Source organism: Heterodontus francisci, chromosome 5 (genome assembly GCF_036365525.1).
Source record: "Heterodontus francisci isolate sHetFra1 chromosome 5, sHetFra1.hap1, whole genome shotgun sequence".
NCBI lineage: Eukaryota > Metazoa > Chordata > Chondrichthyes > Heterodontiformes > Heterodontidae > Heterodontus > Heterodontus francisci.
In genome coordinates this window covers 131,113,494-131,129,333 of record NC_090375.1, presented here as the reverse complement: position 1 = coordinate 131,129,333, position 15,840 = coordinate 131,113,494, and the positions used below count along the sequence as shown (strand labels likewise).

Sequence of the window (15,840 nt, the reverse complement as noted above, 5' to 3'; positions counted from 1 at the left end):
AAAGAGATACAGACCCTTAGAAAATAGGCGACATGTTTAGATAGAGGATCTGGATCGGCGCAGGCTTGGAGGGCCGAAGAGCCTGTTCCAGTGCTGTATTTTTTCTTTGTTCTTTCTGGGTTACTCGCCACAGAATTATCAGTTTCTGACCTGCTCTTATAACCACAGTATTTATGTGGCTGTTCCAGTTGAGTTTCTGGTCAATGGTAACCCAAAGGATGTTAATAGTGGCGGATTCAGCGATGGTAATGCCATTGAATGTCAAGGGGAGACGGTTAGATTCTCTCTTGTTGGATAATCATTTCCTGGCCCTTAAGTGAAAGTAACAATTATGCCACACATCAGCCCAAACCTGAATATTGTTCAGGTATTACTGCATATGGACACAGGTGCTTCAGTATCTGAGGAGTTGTGAATGGTACTGATCATACAATCAGCGACATAGGACACTATCCTGAAGGAACTCCTGCAGCAATGTCCTGGGGCTAAGATTATTGGCCTCCAACAACCGTATTGTCCCTTCCTCCCTTTTTAAACAACACTACAACGTTAGCAGTCCTCCAATCCACTGGCACCACTCCGGCAGCCAGGGAGAATTGAACGATGATGGTCAGAGTCACCCCAATTTCCTCCCTTGCTTCATTTGAAAACGTTGGATATAGCTCGTCCAGGCCTGGTGATTTATCTATTTTCTAAGAGATCAAATTCTCATACTTCCTTTCTTAAAATGTTTATCCATCCAATATTTCACCGCATCCTCCTTAACTACGTCGTCATCAGCCGCCTCTTTTGAAGACAGCCGCAAAGTATTCATTAAGATCCTTATCCACATCCTCTACCTCCACACATAGGTTACCTTTTTGGTCCCTAATAGGCCCTACTCTTTCCTCAGTTATCCTCTTGCTCGTTATGTACTTCCAAAACTCTTTGGATTTTCTTTGATTTTATTTGCCAGAATTTTTTCATGCCCTCTCTTGGCTTTCCTAATTTTCCTTTTAATTTCACCCCTACACTTTCTGCACTTTTCTAGGCTTTCTGCAGTTTTAAGCTTGCGGCGTCTGACATAAGCCTTCCCTTTGTGCCTTATTTGATCCTCTATGCACCTTGTCATCCAGAGGGTTCTAGATAGGGCTGTCCCACCCTTTCTCTTTGTGGGAACATGTTTACCCTGAATCTCTTCTTGAATGCATCCCATTGCTGATACCGATTTGCCTACAAGTAGCTGTTTCCAGTCCACTTTTGCTAAATCACTTCTCAGCCTCGTAAAATTCGCCTTTCCCCCAATTTAGAACCTTTACTCCTATTTTATCATTGTCCTTTTCCATAACTTGGCTAAATCTAACTGAATTATGATCACTATTATAAAAGTGCTCTCCCACTGATATTCCTTCCATGTGCCCAGCTTCATTCTCAAACTAAATCCAGAATTGTTCTCCTTCCCCCACCCCGTTGGTCTTGCCACATACTGGCTAATATGTTAGTTTGAACCAATCAAATGATATATCTGGGCGGCCTGCATCTTTTTCAGTGCTTGTTCCTGAAGTTTCAGAGCTCTTGAAACAGGAACCCTTTACCTATCATTAGCTGCCTCATGGACAATGAGGAAAAGTATCCATTTGCCTTGGTCATGCTGCCCAAATCAAATCCATACCAGTATTATTGCTGGCTACATTTAACATATTACCTATATGCTATAGGAAAACCGTACTTAAACCAATAAGCTTTAATCTTAAGTGATATACTTCTTATATAATCTTTTTAATTCATCACTTCAAATTACTCCCACTAGCACCAACATGTAATCACAAATACTTTACCTTGGAGCTTAAAATCCTCTCTGGGCATAATCCAAATGCAGAACAATATCTACTAACACTGGATTACTTCATTAATCAAGAGGACACATTCTGAAAATTTTCATGATAACCTGTACAGCTTACAAAAGTTCTAGCGCCAATGTTTCTGTATAAGTTGAGTTTAATACATCACTGTTTGTGTTAGTACTGTGACAACTGGAAGATGGGCAGAAGCTCTTTCAGTGGCCAAGAACACAGCACTGAAGGAGTCTTCTGAATACTTCCTTCACTAACTTTTTTTTTTAACAGGCCAGAGAAAATATGGATGCCTAATGGTTAGTTCTATGACTTGCACTGTCCTGTTCAGACTCAGTAATTTACAGTACAGGAGGCCATTCAGCCCATGCCAGCTCTCCACAGAGCTATTCAGTCAGTCCCACTCCCCCACTCAATCCCCGTAGCCCTGCAAGTCTATTTCCTTCAGTCAACTCAAATGATACCTGATCCAGAAGCAAGGCAAAGACTTGGGTGGTTAATCCCCACCAATGCTATTAAACAGTTGACAGCGACCAACTCTGCTCAGCAGCAAGCCAATGGCCGAACCCAAAAGTTAGCCCAATTTGTGACTACCGGTGACCAGCCGTTTGGGGCCAAAAGTATTTACCCCTGATGACCACACTGGAAGGACAACATTAACCTTGCAGGTAATCGCCATACGTCCTTTATTTTCTACATGACCTAAGAATTCCCCTCTTAAAAAACATTTCCTAATTAAGAACATAATACCAACAGATACGAACATCGCAAGCTGAACCTAGGGAGCAACCAGCTTTTCAATCTATTGAGCACCTTAGGAGAAGTACATATGGTGGCTTCTATCAAATGAAGAAATTGCCAAGGAAACTGAATATTTGCAACTTTAAAGTTTTAAAATCCATTAAAGTAAAATTTTTAAACAGAGTCCATAACAAATTAAAGATTTTGGGCCACTGCTGGGAAAGCAGCCAGCTTTTAATTTTGTGTCACTTTCTATTCAGTAGCATCTGCAAAATTGAGCAATGGCAAATAAGTAGTTTCAACAATTCCCACTTTGTCAACTTGTGTCAAAGTTATTAGTAACATTGATGTGAAGAAGATCACAATTAATGTGGCATAACCAGGTTAATGTACAGGATTATGAAGGATATTGGCTTACACTACAATAGGAGGTAGTCGTAAAAGAATTAACAAGATTGACACAATGGCAAATGAAAATTAAAAAACCATCACCTTTACATCCAGAAAAGCTTATAATATTTAACCATTTTCTCTGCTGCCACTTCAATTTCCATATTTTTCATGTATATACCCAGAACAAACTTCAACTACCTTTTCTCTTTCCCTGTAAATGAGATCCTAGACAAGACTACCCATCCAGGCATGCTCATTTAATCAATATCTTAGTGATCAGACCCAGCAACAAGTTCAACAGAAAGAATACCTATGCAGACAGAAAGGACAAAGGATAGATCCATTATTGCTTATACATTAGAAATGACATAAATCAGCGTGTGTAAGCATTGTAAGAACACAAGAAATAAGAGTAGACCATACAGCCCCTCAAGTCTGCTCCATCATTCAATGCAATCATGGCTGATCTTGTGACTTAATTTCACATTCCTGCTCACTCCCTAAATCCCTCGATTCCCATATCAAAAATCTGTCTATCTCAGCCTTGAATATATTCAATGATCGAGGGTTCACAACCATCTCAGGTAGAAAATTCCAAAGATTCACAACCCTGAGTGAAGAAAGTTCTCCTCATCTCAGTCCTGAACGATCCACCCTTTATCCCGAGACTGCTCCAGTGTTCTAAATTTCCCAGACAGGGGAAACCACCTCAGTTTCTACCCTGTCAAGCCCTTTCAGAATCTTACATGTATCAATGAGATCACCTCTTATTCTTCTAAGCTCCAGAGAGCATAGGCCCAATTTATTCAGCCAATCATATGACAACTTTCTCTTCCCTGCAACCGACACAGTCGACATTCGCTGTACTTCCTCCAATGCAAGTGTACCTTTCCTTTGATATGGAGACCAAAACTGCTAATATTTTGGAAGCTTAAAGTTTCACTCAAAAGACCTTAACTTACATGTTAACGTATCTGTCATAGATCTATACTAGTACAAGTAGAAATGTATTCACAAAAATCCCCTGGTGCTATGAAGCATTTTTTTTAATGTTTTCCCGAATTTCTGGCATGCTTCCCAGATTTCCAAAGAAAATTAACACATTACTGCATTGCTAAACAGGGCTTTCAGTAAAACCATTTGGATTGTTGCGGTGAATAAAAGTACATCATGCAAACAGTACTATGGAAGACCTCGGTGTACGAATATCAATATTAATTTTGATTTCCAAATTGAAAATATTTTGATAGAATGGATGTTCATAGAGGCAAATGGGTCTAATGGAAAACATACTGTTGCAGAAATTTTTAATGCATGATGATACAGAAATGCTAAATTATTGATTAAACAGTATGACAAAACATTAAACTGGATAAATAAAATAAGCATGCTAGGCATCAAAAAGAAATCCAATATGTTCTATAGCCAAACACTGCACTTAGTATTACTTTCTCTTGACTTTAAAAAGAAATAATTCATTCTGGGATATATAAATTTAATTAATTTCTATTTTATATTTAAAAAGCTGTTAATTTTGCTTTGACAAATCCTTTACAGATATCTTTCCAAACTCTAACAGATTAAATTGGTTTAAGTGTTTTGAAACATGCAATAAAATGTATATTTTGATTAAAATGTCACTGAAAATTATTTGAAGTTTCTGACATATCCTTCTTGTATGAATAGCCGAATAAATACTTAACCTACATTCTAAACTATTTGCTTCTCTTCATTCATTTGACCCCAATGTTACATATGTACCTCCAGCATGGCTGAACTAAGTCAACTAATTCCAAATACAATTTAATCAAGCATATTCATTCTCATCAAGGGATTAAAATTTCCAAAATATGGCATTTATATTTGAACACCTGGCTTGTTTTTTTTTTTTAAATTATATTTATTAAAAATGGGAGAAAATGCCAATTTCCAACACTGCCATCCCTAATCATTGCACCTTGGAATTAAAGATTATATACTCAAAATGGAATGGGAAATCCAGTTTCAGATGATCACAATGTTAAGAATTTTCATCTGCATTTGGATAAACTCCCTGGTATTTCCAGCTAATCGCATGCATAAGTCACTCAGGATTTGACCTCCAATTTTCATGCTCTAAATTAAAATTAAAATATAATACTGGACAATCAGCACTAAAAGTGCACATCTTCAGTATTTTGATCAATGCATAACTACAGAGCTACATTTAAACTATCTTACAAGTTTAAATTACATGCCTTCTGTATTGCTGTAATTAAAGCATTCTCCCACCAACTTCCTGCAGTACCATCCCACTTTTCCTTATAAGTAATTCTTAGCCATACCTAAATAAGAGATGTGCCTTCATTGTGACATTATATGGTTAACCTAACAGTACTAAGTGGACATGTAGCTCTAATTAAAAATGTCACCCTTGAAATACCTACTCATAAGTAGCACAAACCTCCCCCTTCCAAAACTTTTTTTAAAAACTGGGGGCAGAACATTAAATTGTAAGAGAACCACGCAAGTTTAACTATGTAAAGGCTGACTGGATCCAAATCATCACATCCAACCGCACATGATGCTGCTTCTAGTTTTAATCTGAATAAACTGCTAATAGTTTAAAGCATGCATTTCCATATTTATAGTGCATGCTATGAGGCTCTGTTGGTAAATTATTTAGAAGAGCAGCTGCGTGAAACAAATAATTTATTATGGATTTACATCCCAAGTACAGAATAAACACAATACCATTTAATGCAAAGTGAAAAATGAGACTGATCTTGGTCAAAGCAAAAGTGGGCAGTATTGTAATTATCACAGATACTTACTGATCCATGCATACTTGCTAATGTGTGCTCAGGGCTACAGGACTTGGCACTCAGGTCTAGGATCAATCTCTTATTTCATAAGTGTACAAAGTATCTTTGTTTCACCCCATGCAACTATTTGCACACATGAGAAAGAATGACTGGAACAATAATCTGCCCTTTTATACTCTTCATAAAAATCTTTTAGTTTTTGTTGAGGTGCAATTTTTCTCAGGCCTGCAAGACTCTTCTGGTCATGCACTAAGTTTGGGCCATATGCTTCCAGGTCATCGAGCATTTGCTGTTGAGCTAACCACTAGATGGGCCCAGCCTCCACTCAGCTCCCCAGATTAAAACTCAACGAAACAGGGAATCAAATCTACATTCTTGCACTTTGATCTGCTGCTGTGTTTGTGCTACACGAAGTTACCCGTTACATTTTTAAGTACTTGCAGGAACAGAATTATTGGTCAGAGCTGCTAAAAATCTGATCATTAGTTTGCTTTGCAACTTTGCACATAAATCAAATAGAGAACAGTAAGCTTTTTTGAAAGAAAGGACCAATTGACCTCTGATTCTTTAAAACCAAAATCATGACTGCAGCAATCAGAAATCATACGTTTGGTGTAATTAAACAGCAAGACACAGATAGACAATGAGTGCCATTTATAAAGTTGATGAAAGCAGGTTTTAGAGATACTTGCCTCCTAGCTTCTTGTAATTATTTTACTAAACTTTGGAATTCTTACAAAACAATTAGGAATTTACATACTGTGCGCACTCCAGACACCAGTACTTTGGTTCTGGTGAACCCCTTAATATCACATTTAATTGTCTCGCACAGGATTAAATAGAAAATGGTCTCCTCTACATTGGGGAGACCAAACGCAGATTGGGTGACCACTTTGCGGAACACCTCCGCTCAGTCCAAAAGCATGACCACGAGCTTCCAATTTCTAGCCATTTCAACGCCCCCCCCCCCCCCCCCCACTGCTCTCATGCCCACATATCTGTCCTGGGCTTGCTACAGTGTTCCAGTGAACATCAACACATGCTCGAGGTACAGTATTTCCTGCCGGACTGAACATGGAGTTCAATAATTTCAGAGCATGATGGGCCCCCCTTTTTATTTTCAGTTTTTTTTCTTTTATTTTAGTTTGTTTCATAATTCATTTTTTTAACCATGTGCCTGCCCACTGTTTCTTTTCATACAAACATAACATACGAACATAGAAATTAGGAGGAGTAGGCCACTCGGCCCTTCGAGCTTTCTCCGCAATTCAATACGTTCATGGCTGAACTGATTACTCCACATTTCCACCTACCCCCAATAACCTTCCACCCCCTTACTTATCAAGAATCTATCTACCTCTGCCTTAAAAATATTCAAGGATTCTGCTTCTACACCTTTTGAGGAAGATAATTCCAAAGACTCACGACCCTCAGAGAAATAATTTCTCCTCATCTGTCTTAAATTGGCGACCCCTTATTTTTAAACAGTTACCCCTAGTTCTAGATTATCCCACAAGGGAAAGCATCCTTTCCACATCCACCCTGTCAAGACCCCTCAGGATCTTATATGTTTCAATCAAGTCGCCTCTTGCTCTTCTAAATTCCAGCAGGTATAAGCTTTCCTCATAAGACAGCCCACCCATTATTAGTCTAGTAAACCTTCTCTGTACTGCCTCCAATGCATTTACATCCTTTCTTAAATAAGGAGACCAGTACTGTACACAGTACTCCAGATGTAGTCTCACTAATGCCCTGTGTAACTGAAGCATAACCTCACTACTTTTGTATTCAATTCAACTTGCGATAAACGACAACAAGCTTTCCTAAGTACCTGCTGTATCTGCACACTAACCTTTTGCGATTCATGCACTAGAACATCCAGATCCCTCTGCATCTCAGAGCTCTGCAATCTCTCACCATTTAGATAATATGCTCTTTTTTTTTATTCCTGTCAAAGTGGACAATTTCACACTTTCCCACATTATACTCCATTTGCCAGGTCTTTGCCCTCTCACTTAACCTACCTATATCCCTGTGCAGCCTCCTTATATCCTCTTCACAACTTACTTTCCTACCTACCTTTGTTTCATCAGCAAATTTAGCAACCATACCTTCGGTCCCTTCATCTAAGTCATTTATATAAATTGTAAAAAGTTGAGGCCCCAGCACAGATCCCTGTGGCACACTACTCGATACATCTTGCCAACCAGAAAATGACCCATTTATGCCTACTCTGTTTCCTGTTAGTTAGCCAATCTTCTATCCATGCCAATATGTTACCCCCAACACCATGAGCTTTTATTTTCTGCAATAACCTTTGATATGGCACATTATCAATTGACTTCTGGAAATCAAAGTACAAGACATCCATCGGTTCCCCTTTACCCACAGCATCAAAGAACTCCAATAAATTGGTTAAACATGATTTCCCTTTCACAAAACCATATTGACTGCCTGATTACCTTGAAGTTTTTCTAAATGCCCTGCTATAACATCTTTAATAATAGCTTCTAACATTTTTCCTAAGACAGATGTTAAGCTAACTGGCCTGTTTATGCTTTGGGCCAGACTGTTCATTTTTCTGTCCATTAACACCCTCTCTGCACCAACGCTTTGTATTTTAACACACCATTAACATACCGTTTGCCTTTGCTCCATGACCTTCTGGTCAGTTATTCTCTGTGACCTGTCCTATCAACACCTTCACTTTTGTTATCTCTTGCCCCACCCCCACTTTATTTATTTAAAATCGATTACTACATTTCTAATATTTGCCAGTTCTGATGAAGGGTCACTGGCCTGAAATGTTAACTCTGCTTCTCCCTCCACAGATGCTGCCTGACCTGGAGTATTTCCAGCATTTCTTGACTTTATTCCAGATTTTCAGCATCTGCAGTATTTTGCTTTTATTATAAATAGAAAATGATAGCTGGTAACTAGAAAGCAATAATCATTTCCATTTGCATATTTCATATAATATACACGATGGAATTCATAGCAGCAATGTCACTGTTTAAGGCTCTTCTCGGTCAGCTTGAGTGCGCAACATGTCTGATGTGCTATTTTACACTGAAATATTAATCCATTTTATTCTTAATTGCTCTTTTCCCCATTTCCTGCTTAATCCTCATTTTCTACAGCAGGAATACAGTTTACCATCAAGTGATTGCCTACCAGTTCCTAACCCAAATATTTACTGTGGGGCAATCACAGCCAACTTGATTCTTTCCTCGCCCAACATCTACACGTGCATGTTTCCAACATTGGTCACATTCAATCAGCAGATAGACCAAGTCTGTCAAGATCAGGAATCAAACCCAGGATTTTTCTCATTTATACAGCTGAGTCCCAATTTTTAACTCCAATCAACAGGGCCCTGACCTAGTTAAAGATGGGTCACATTTCCATGTCTAGAATCAGAAATACAGCAAGCATGATGGGCCTGGCCAGAAAGCCCACCCCACAACATGGCAAATTTGATTTTTTTTTGTTGAGCATTGCTCAATAATCAGGGATACGCTTACTACAGGACCTAGTCAAGTTTTAATTTCTAGCATTTTCTTTGTTTATATTAAGTCAAAATCTGCAACTTTAAGATGGAGATTACATGGACTGCTTCATCTTGATCACCCAATTTCTAATTATTGTATCAGTTTCATAAATTGGAAACTGAAGTTTTTTCACATTAGTTGGGAATATTTGTTAGTTGTTACAGACTTGCAAATCAATTTTCCCAATTTAATTCAGAACAATATCTTCGGCATTTCAGTCACCATGTATGCCATCCTTAACTGTTTTGGTCCACGTTCGAACACTGAGCTGCTTCACAAACCCTGGCTCAAAAACTCTACCACAAGGGTCACAGCTGCAATTCATAAAATCAGATACAAGGTGTAAACCAGATCACCCACTGCATAGTCCAATAGCTGATGCAAAAAACTGTAACTGGACTGGGGAACCAATTTATCTATCAATAAGTAAAAGTCACTGCTGCATAAAATATACTGATGTGTAACTAAGGAATTTTAACAGATTTCAGATATCTGCTACCGACCTCAAATTTAAGGCAATAACCAGGGGCTGCAAACTTTCTACATTAAGATCTACCAGAAACTTAGACTAAGAAAGCAGAAAATTTTGATTGGAGTTAATAAGCAGTACAATATATTTAAGATACATTCAAGTACATCTGAACTAAATTTAGCTCTCCAAGAGGAGTTATGAGAGCTAGTGCTTATGAGCTGACAGTATTTAAATACCAGATTGCCTTTAATTTCCAGGTCTGCATTCATAAAATGCTAATTTAACTTGAAAGCCATTTAAATTGGAATCTTCAAATATTATATTTTATCTAACTATCCCACACAGATAATGTATCCAGCCTTCAGTGATGCAACTATCAAATACACAAAATCTAAAACCTCATTCTTCAGAACTTGAATATTGAAGGTAATATTAAGTCTTCAATCGCCTCTTACCTATACCAAACCTGTTCTTTAAATCTTAGTCTGCACCTGATGATTCAGTTTTTTTTAAATTAAAAATAGAATTATTTGGTCATTTTAATTAAGCAACATAAGTAATGCAGCAAATTGGGAATTTAGTGCTAAATAAATTCAAATTTCAAATGAAGGGACTTCAAATTAAGAGCAATTGACTGTACTGTCAATTCTGAACAGGACACAGAAACTGGCACAAGCCAATCTAAGCCATGACTAAATAGTCACAAATCCTGGCAACAACAATTTATGCCCACCATTTCAGTGATTTTCATAATGGCATGAAATCAATTCAACTATAGCTCACAAATGTGTTAGCTTTCCTCAAACTGAGCCAGTTTTCACTTCAAAAACTTGTGTCCATTATATTAACAGTACAAGCACAAATAGAAAGATCTATGTAAGGACTAGGCAAAGTCAAGATAAAGATAACAAAAAAATGTTTGAAAGACAAACATGGAAACAAAACTAGAATAAAAGCTATTAAGTATATTTATTAATTCTTTAAAAACCTCACAGTAAAAGCATTGCAATCAAGATTGAAAATTAAACTTCACAAAATTGAGATGCCAGCCAAGAATGAAGACTAGCAAATATTGTACACAGCATAATATTGGGAGACTGCATTACAAAGTTGCTGCTGAGAGAAAATGCCACTTCATTGATATTTTCAAGGGACAATATTTAAATATTTCCCAGCAACACGATGGTATAATAAAAGCTACTATAGGGGTTTAGCTTTGATAAAGAAAACTGAATGATTAGTCTAGTCATGTCAGTTCTATTCAGAATGGGCTTAGGACACTCTGCATTTAGTCAAACAAGCTTTTATTGAAAATAATCTTCCAATGTTACACAAAAACTTTACCAGGGAACCAATGGATCCCAAAAACAAAAAATAAAATTAAGCTAGCACTTCATTTGAAAAGCCTAGTTGTGAGCACTTCTAAGGAATATAGCTTCCTTAAAAAGCCAGACAACGTCTAAAAAGCAGACAGCTTGAGAGTAAATCAAGATGGTACATATACAAAGTAAATACCTAAGACACACAGCTTTGAAACTCAAATGAAACATCGAAGGCAGCTGCTCGAGGGAGTTTTCTGTTGTATTTGCCCAGTTCTACTTTCAAGGGTCAAAGTCTTGAACAGTATTTGGCAATCCTATTAAAATCTCAAACATAGCAATTTAAGTTGCATGTTAAAGTCCTACAACCAAGCTAACAATACTTATCCAGCTGTCTAAGAGTGCATCGTGAAAATACTGGCAACAACTCCTTTGAACCTGCCCTATTCTATGCAGTATTTTCATCAATGCTCGAAACAGGCTCCATCCATTCAGCTGATGCGAAAAAGTAGTCAGCACAAGAAAATTGCAAAACCACCTTTAATTGCATCGATGTATTATAATAAATTATAACACATGATAAGAGTTGCAATACAATCTTGGGGGTTCAAGTCACATCAGTAAACTTCTAGTTTCCCAAAGTCACTGATGTTCTCTAAACCCCTTGATTCTGTTATAATCTTTTATTACAATCCAAGTTACATTATTCTATATACATCAGGATCCTATTCCATATTCATCCTGACAAACTTCATCTTGAAATAGTCACAGGGTTGACTTCTATGCATCAAACAAACATTTTCTATGAAACTCCATCCTGACTATATCCTCCACCTGCGATGCTGCAAAACCAAATATGCATAAGAAAACTGAAGGAATTAAACAGGGGAAAAGACTTTGAGAGAGTAAATGAGTGACAGTGGGCTCATCTGGGACAGATGCAATTACAGTAATTTGAGACATACTGTTCTCCTGGACTAGTACAATACCATTCACAAGGCAGCTGTGCCTTTTCAAATTACCCTCTCGCAAAATGCTCTTTGGGAGTTTCAAAAAAGGCATGTTGCAGCAAGAGCAGGTTATAAAGAGGGGTTTATATGATTTGTCTATTAGTATTAAAGATCTTAGTATGTTTTGTTACAGAACATTGCAATATTAAGCCTTCCAGTCATAAACTACTGCATTTCTACTGTCGATTTGTCTAACCTAGTTACGAACCCTCCAACACAATGAACTATCATTCCTACTGCTGCAACCTATATTGATGTGGACTTGGTGTTATTCAAATCCTTATCAAAAGTTAAAATAACACTGCTTTAATGGCATTAAATCCGGATTCACTCCAATTTGTGTCACACAATGAACAGGTTACAGCAGTAGGAATTATATGTTGAAACAGACTCATAGCTGAAATTTACATTTTTAAAACCTTCCAGATATGAATTTGTACAGAAATTCAAGTCTTCCCATTACCCTAGTTCAACTTAAGAGTGAACCTAATGCATCAGTCATTGGTGTAGTTCTGTAAATTGTATTAATTTACAGCTGTCTTGAGAATGCACTGAAAGAAGATAGGAACAATGTCTGATGGTTTCTCAATCATCAAAGGCTAATGTCAGTGGTGGTCACACTTGGTAGGTTTAATTTAGAACCTAGGAACAAATTGCAGAACCATATCTATAATTAAGTTTTACTACCTTGAAGATTAAAATGAATTGATTTGATACGGACCCAAACTGTAATGCCCAGTAGTTTGTACGTTTGAAAAAAGCATTTTGCAAAATCCTGAAGACTTTACAGTTGAACTAGTAACCAGTCTTCTCTCACCACACAACCTGCCTAAAATGCTGCATTCCAGCATTTTCAGTTTTTGTTTGATTTCCAGCATCCACGTTTTTCTTTTTCAAAATCCTATTTTTAAAAACTGTTAAAATGCAACATTCAAGTACAAGCTGCATATACGCAAGTTTCATCTCACAAAAGAGAGCGTCTCATTTTGATTCAAGAAATTGAGTAGATTTTAATTAACCGAGTTAAAACAACAACATTGACTAACTCACATTACATGCTGCACTGCTGCAAAATAAAATCTCAAACCAGACTGTCTTATAGCTGTGCGCGGGCAATAAAACTTATTGAATAAAAAAAAAAGTTAGAACTCCCAAACGTGAAAGATCTGGTGGCTTTTTGTTGCTGCCTGTTTCTCTCTTCCCCTTTCTAAATACATGGTACATTGGTCAGTAATGTGATCCCCCTGGTATTATGTTCCGATTCATGGGACACGATGCCATGTAAACATGGTACAAGATAAAATTCCGTTCCGATCAATAGATCCAACCTAATTCAATCTGTTGTGTAAATGGATTAAGGTGCTTGGGGGATGGGACTGAGCGATAGTGAGCTAGAAAAAGAATACCCCAAACCATAATGTCAATCGTAGCTTCGAGTAACCTGAAGAGCCACTAATGTAATCAGAGCTCCAAGTCTGAAGTAAATGGAGTCAGAGCAATCAGAACGAAGTCAGGATCAGCAATGGCTACTTAACACCCTCCCCCTTCAAGGCTGCCTTTTACAGTATAATTTATAGTCATTCTCACCTCCATGCAGGCAGCAACCGATGGGTCATTCTCCCGGTGTTCGGTATAAAGGTGATGCCGCAGCAGCGTCGTCCGCCTGTAATTGCGGCTTCCTTTCACGAACTTGTTGCGGTTATTGTTGCTTCCCACCCCGCTGTTGGCCCGCAGGCACCAGGAGCAGTACATGAGGCCCGTCTCCTGCTCGTACTGAAGCCACGGGAACTCCTGCAGCCACGACCTCTGGAAAGTGCGCTGTTGCGGCAGCAAGAAGGACTGGGGCCGTCCGAGCAGGGTCAGGCCGGCTCCTCTTCGGTTGCAGCTGCTGTTTTCTTCCTCTTCGTCGTCTTGCCCCACTTCAGCTCCAGCTGCTTCCCCAGGGGTCATGGCTCTCTCCTCGCTCCCGGGCCCGTCTATTTCTTCCTCCTCCGCCACCGCCGCCACCTCCTCCTCTTCTTCGGACTCGTTGCTGCTGATGGATCCGCCGTCGACCACCCGCACCTCTTGCTCCGGGTATTCATCGTCCACCACCACCGTTTCAACCCAGTCCTCCTCCGGAACGGGAGCGGCCTCGACCTCGGCGCCGTCCAGTGCAGGAAGGGCAGCCAGTTTGCTCGGACTGACCGAGGGGAAGGCCCCGTTCGAAGCCTCGGTGTTATGGGGCCCGAGTTCGGGTTCGATCTTGGCGGTGACGGGCGCGACCCCGCTGGCGGCTCCGGTGCGGAAAGCCAGCGAGCGTCTGTTCCTCTCGCCGGACATTGTGTGTATGGGGGGGGGGGGGGAGGGGAGGGGGCGCTGATCCGAGCGCTGGCTTGGGGGGGGAGGGAGGGAGGGGGGGAAGCGGTGGGGAGGGTTAAGGGTTTCTTTCCTTTCCCACGATTCCCTTTTTCTTTCTCGTTCGCAGTCAAACTCCGGCGCCGGATGAATTGGAAAAGTTGGGAGCGGAGCTCGGGCCCGGGAGCCGAGTATAGCCTGCGGTGCGGAGCCGGTGCTGAGCGGCCGTTTTGTTCGGCCGCCGCGCGCAGGATGCAGTGTCCCTCCGTCCCACACTGAGTGCGAGTGCGCATGCGCGCCCGCGCGCGCCCCAGGTGCCAGCGGACGCCAACGGGCAAAGCTCCCACACTGCACCGCGCGCAGCCCTGTTTCCGGCCCAACCAATCACCAAGTCACTCTCTAATTTATATCCATGTACATTTTCTTTTATTCTTGAATTAACCCGGTCTCTCTTGGTAACCATTCGCCCATCGTTCTTAGTTTTTAGGCGCCGATTTCTGTTTCTGACGTCGCAGAATATCTTGCAAAATAATCCATCTTTTTTTGTATAGAGACCTGGCAAGTTCTCAGGATAGAACTGAAACAAACCACAGTGCTGGTTTTACGTGGAACACAATTTCCCAATTGTTTTAGCGAATGAGGTGGTGATAGTAAAGCGTGATAATGGGGGGGTGAGGGGGTTGCTCGTGTGGACTCTTAATATATTTGTGTCCCCGAACAATGAAAAATATCCGGCTGTGGAATTACCCTATTTGGATTGTGTCTATAGAAAGCATTTGGAGCTGCTTAACGTTAGGATGGTGTACTAATGGCTGTTATGTTGAGGTGATAAATCCAATTTGAGGTGATAAATCAAGACAAGCATAAAGAACTTTTGGCAGAATCTTAAAGCGTTAGCTTCAGTGTACTTTTTCCTCCCACAGCATAGTAGCCCAATAAGCACTCAGCAAAAAGGCAAAATACTGCGGACGTTGGAAATCTGAAATAAAAACAAAGTGCTGGAAATACTCAACAGGTCTGGCAGAATCTGTGGAGAGAGAAAGAGTTTCGGCTCAATTACCTTCCATCAGCACTGCACGAAATAAATCTGGTGATAACAGAGAGAGCACGTTAAGGGCCGGAAATACAAATTACTGTACATGGAAGCAATTAACTGTCTAATGATTGCAAACAGGTTTTGTATAACTTTTTTTAACAATAGTCATGACAATGTGTACACTAAGCCAATTCCAGTCATGATGCCACTTGTGTCATGCCATCAGGTCACAAACACTGATTACACCTCAACAGTAAACTGAGCTTTGAAAATCACTGGCAGTTAGAAAAACCTGGCAAATAAAAGGGTCACTGTTATCACGTACTTAAGAGGCTTGTTAAACTT

General features: G+C 39.6%; 1 protein-coding gene across 1 annotated transcript in view; it reads right to left on the bottom strand.

The window, feature by feature from the left end:
- zbtb10 (zinc finger and BTB domain containing 10) overlaps positions 1-14,758 on the bottom strand; it is a 96,119-nt gene extending 81,361 nt beyond the window's left edge. The window contains exon 1 of the mRNA XM_068032095.1: positions 13,710-14,758. Coding sequence (XP_067888196.1) covers positions 13,710-14,444 — 735 coding nt within the window. The 5' untranslated portion in view covers positions 14,445-14,758. The remainder of the gene's footprint in view (positions 1-13,709) is intronic.
- Positions 14,759-15,840: the final 1,082 nt, after the last annotated feature.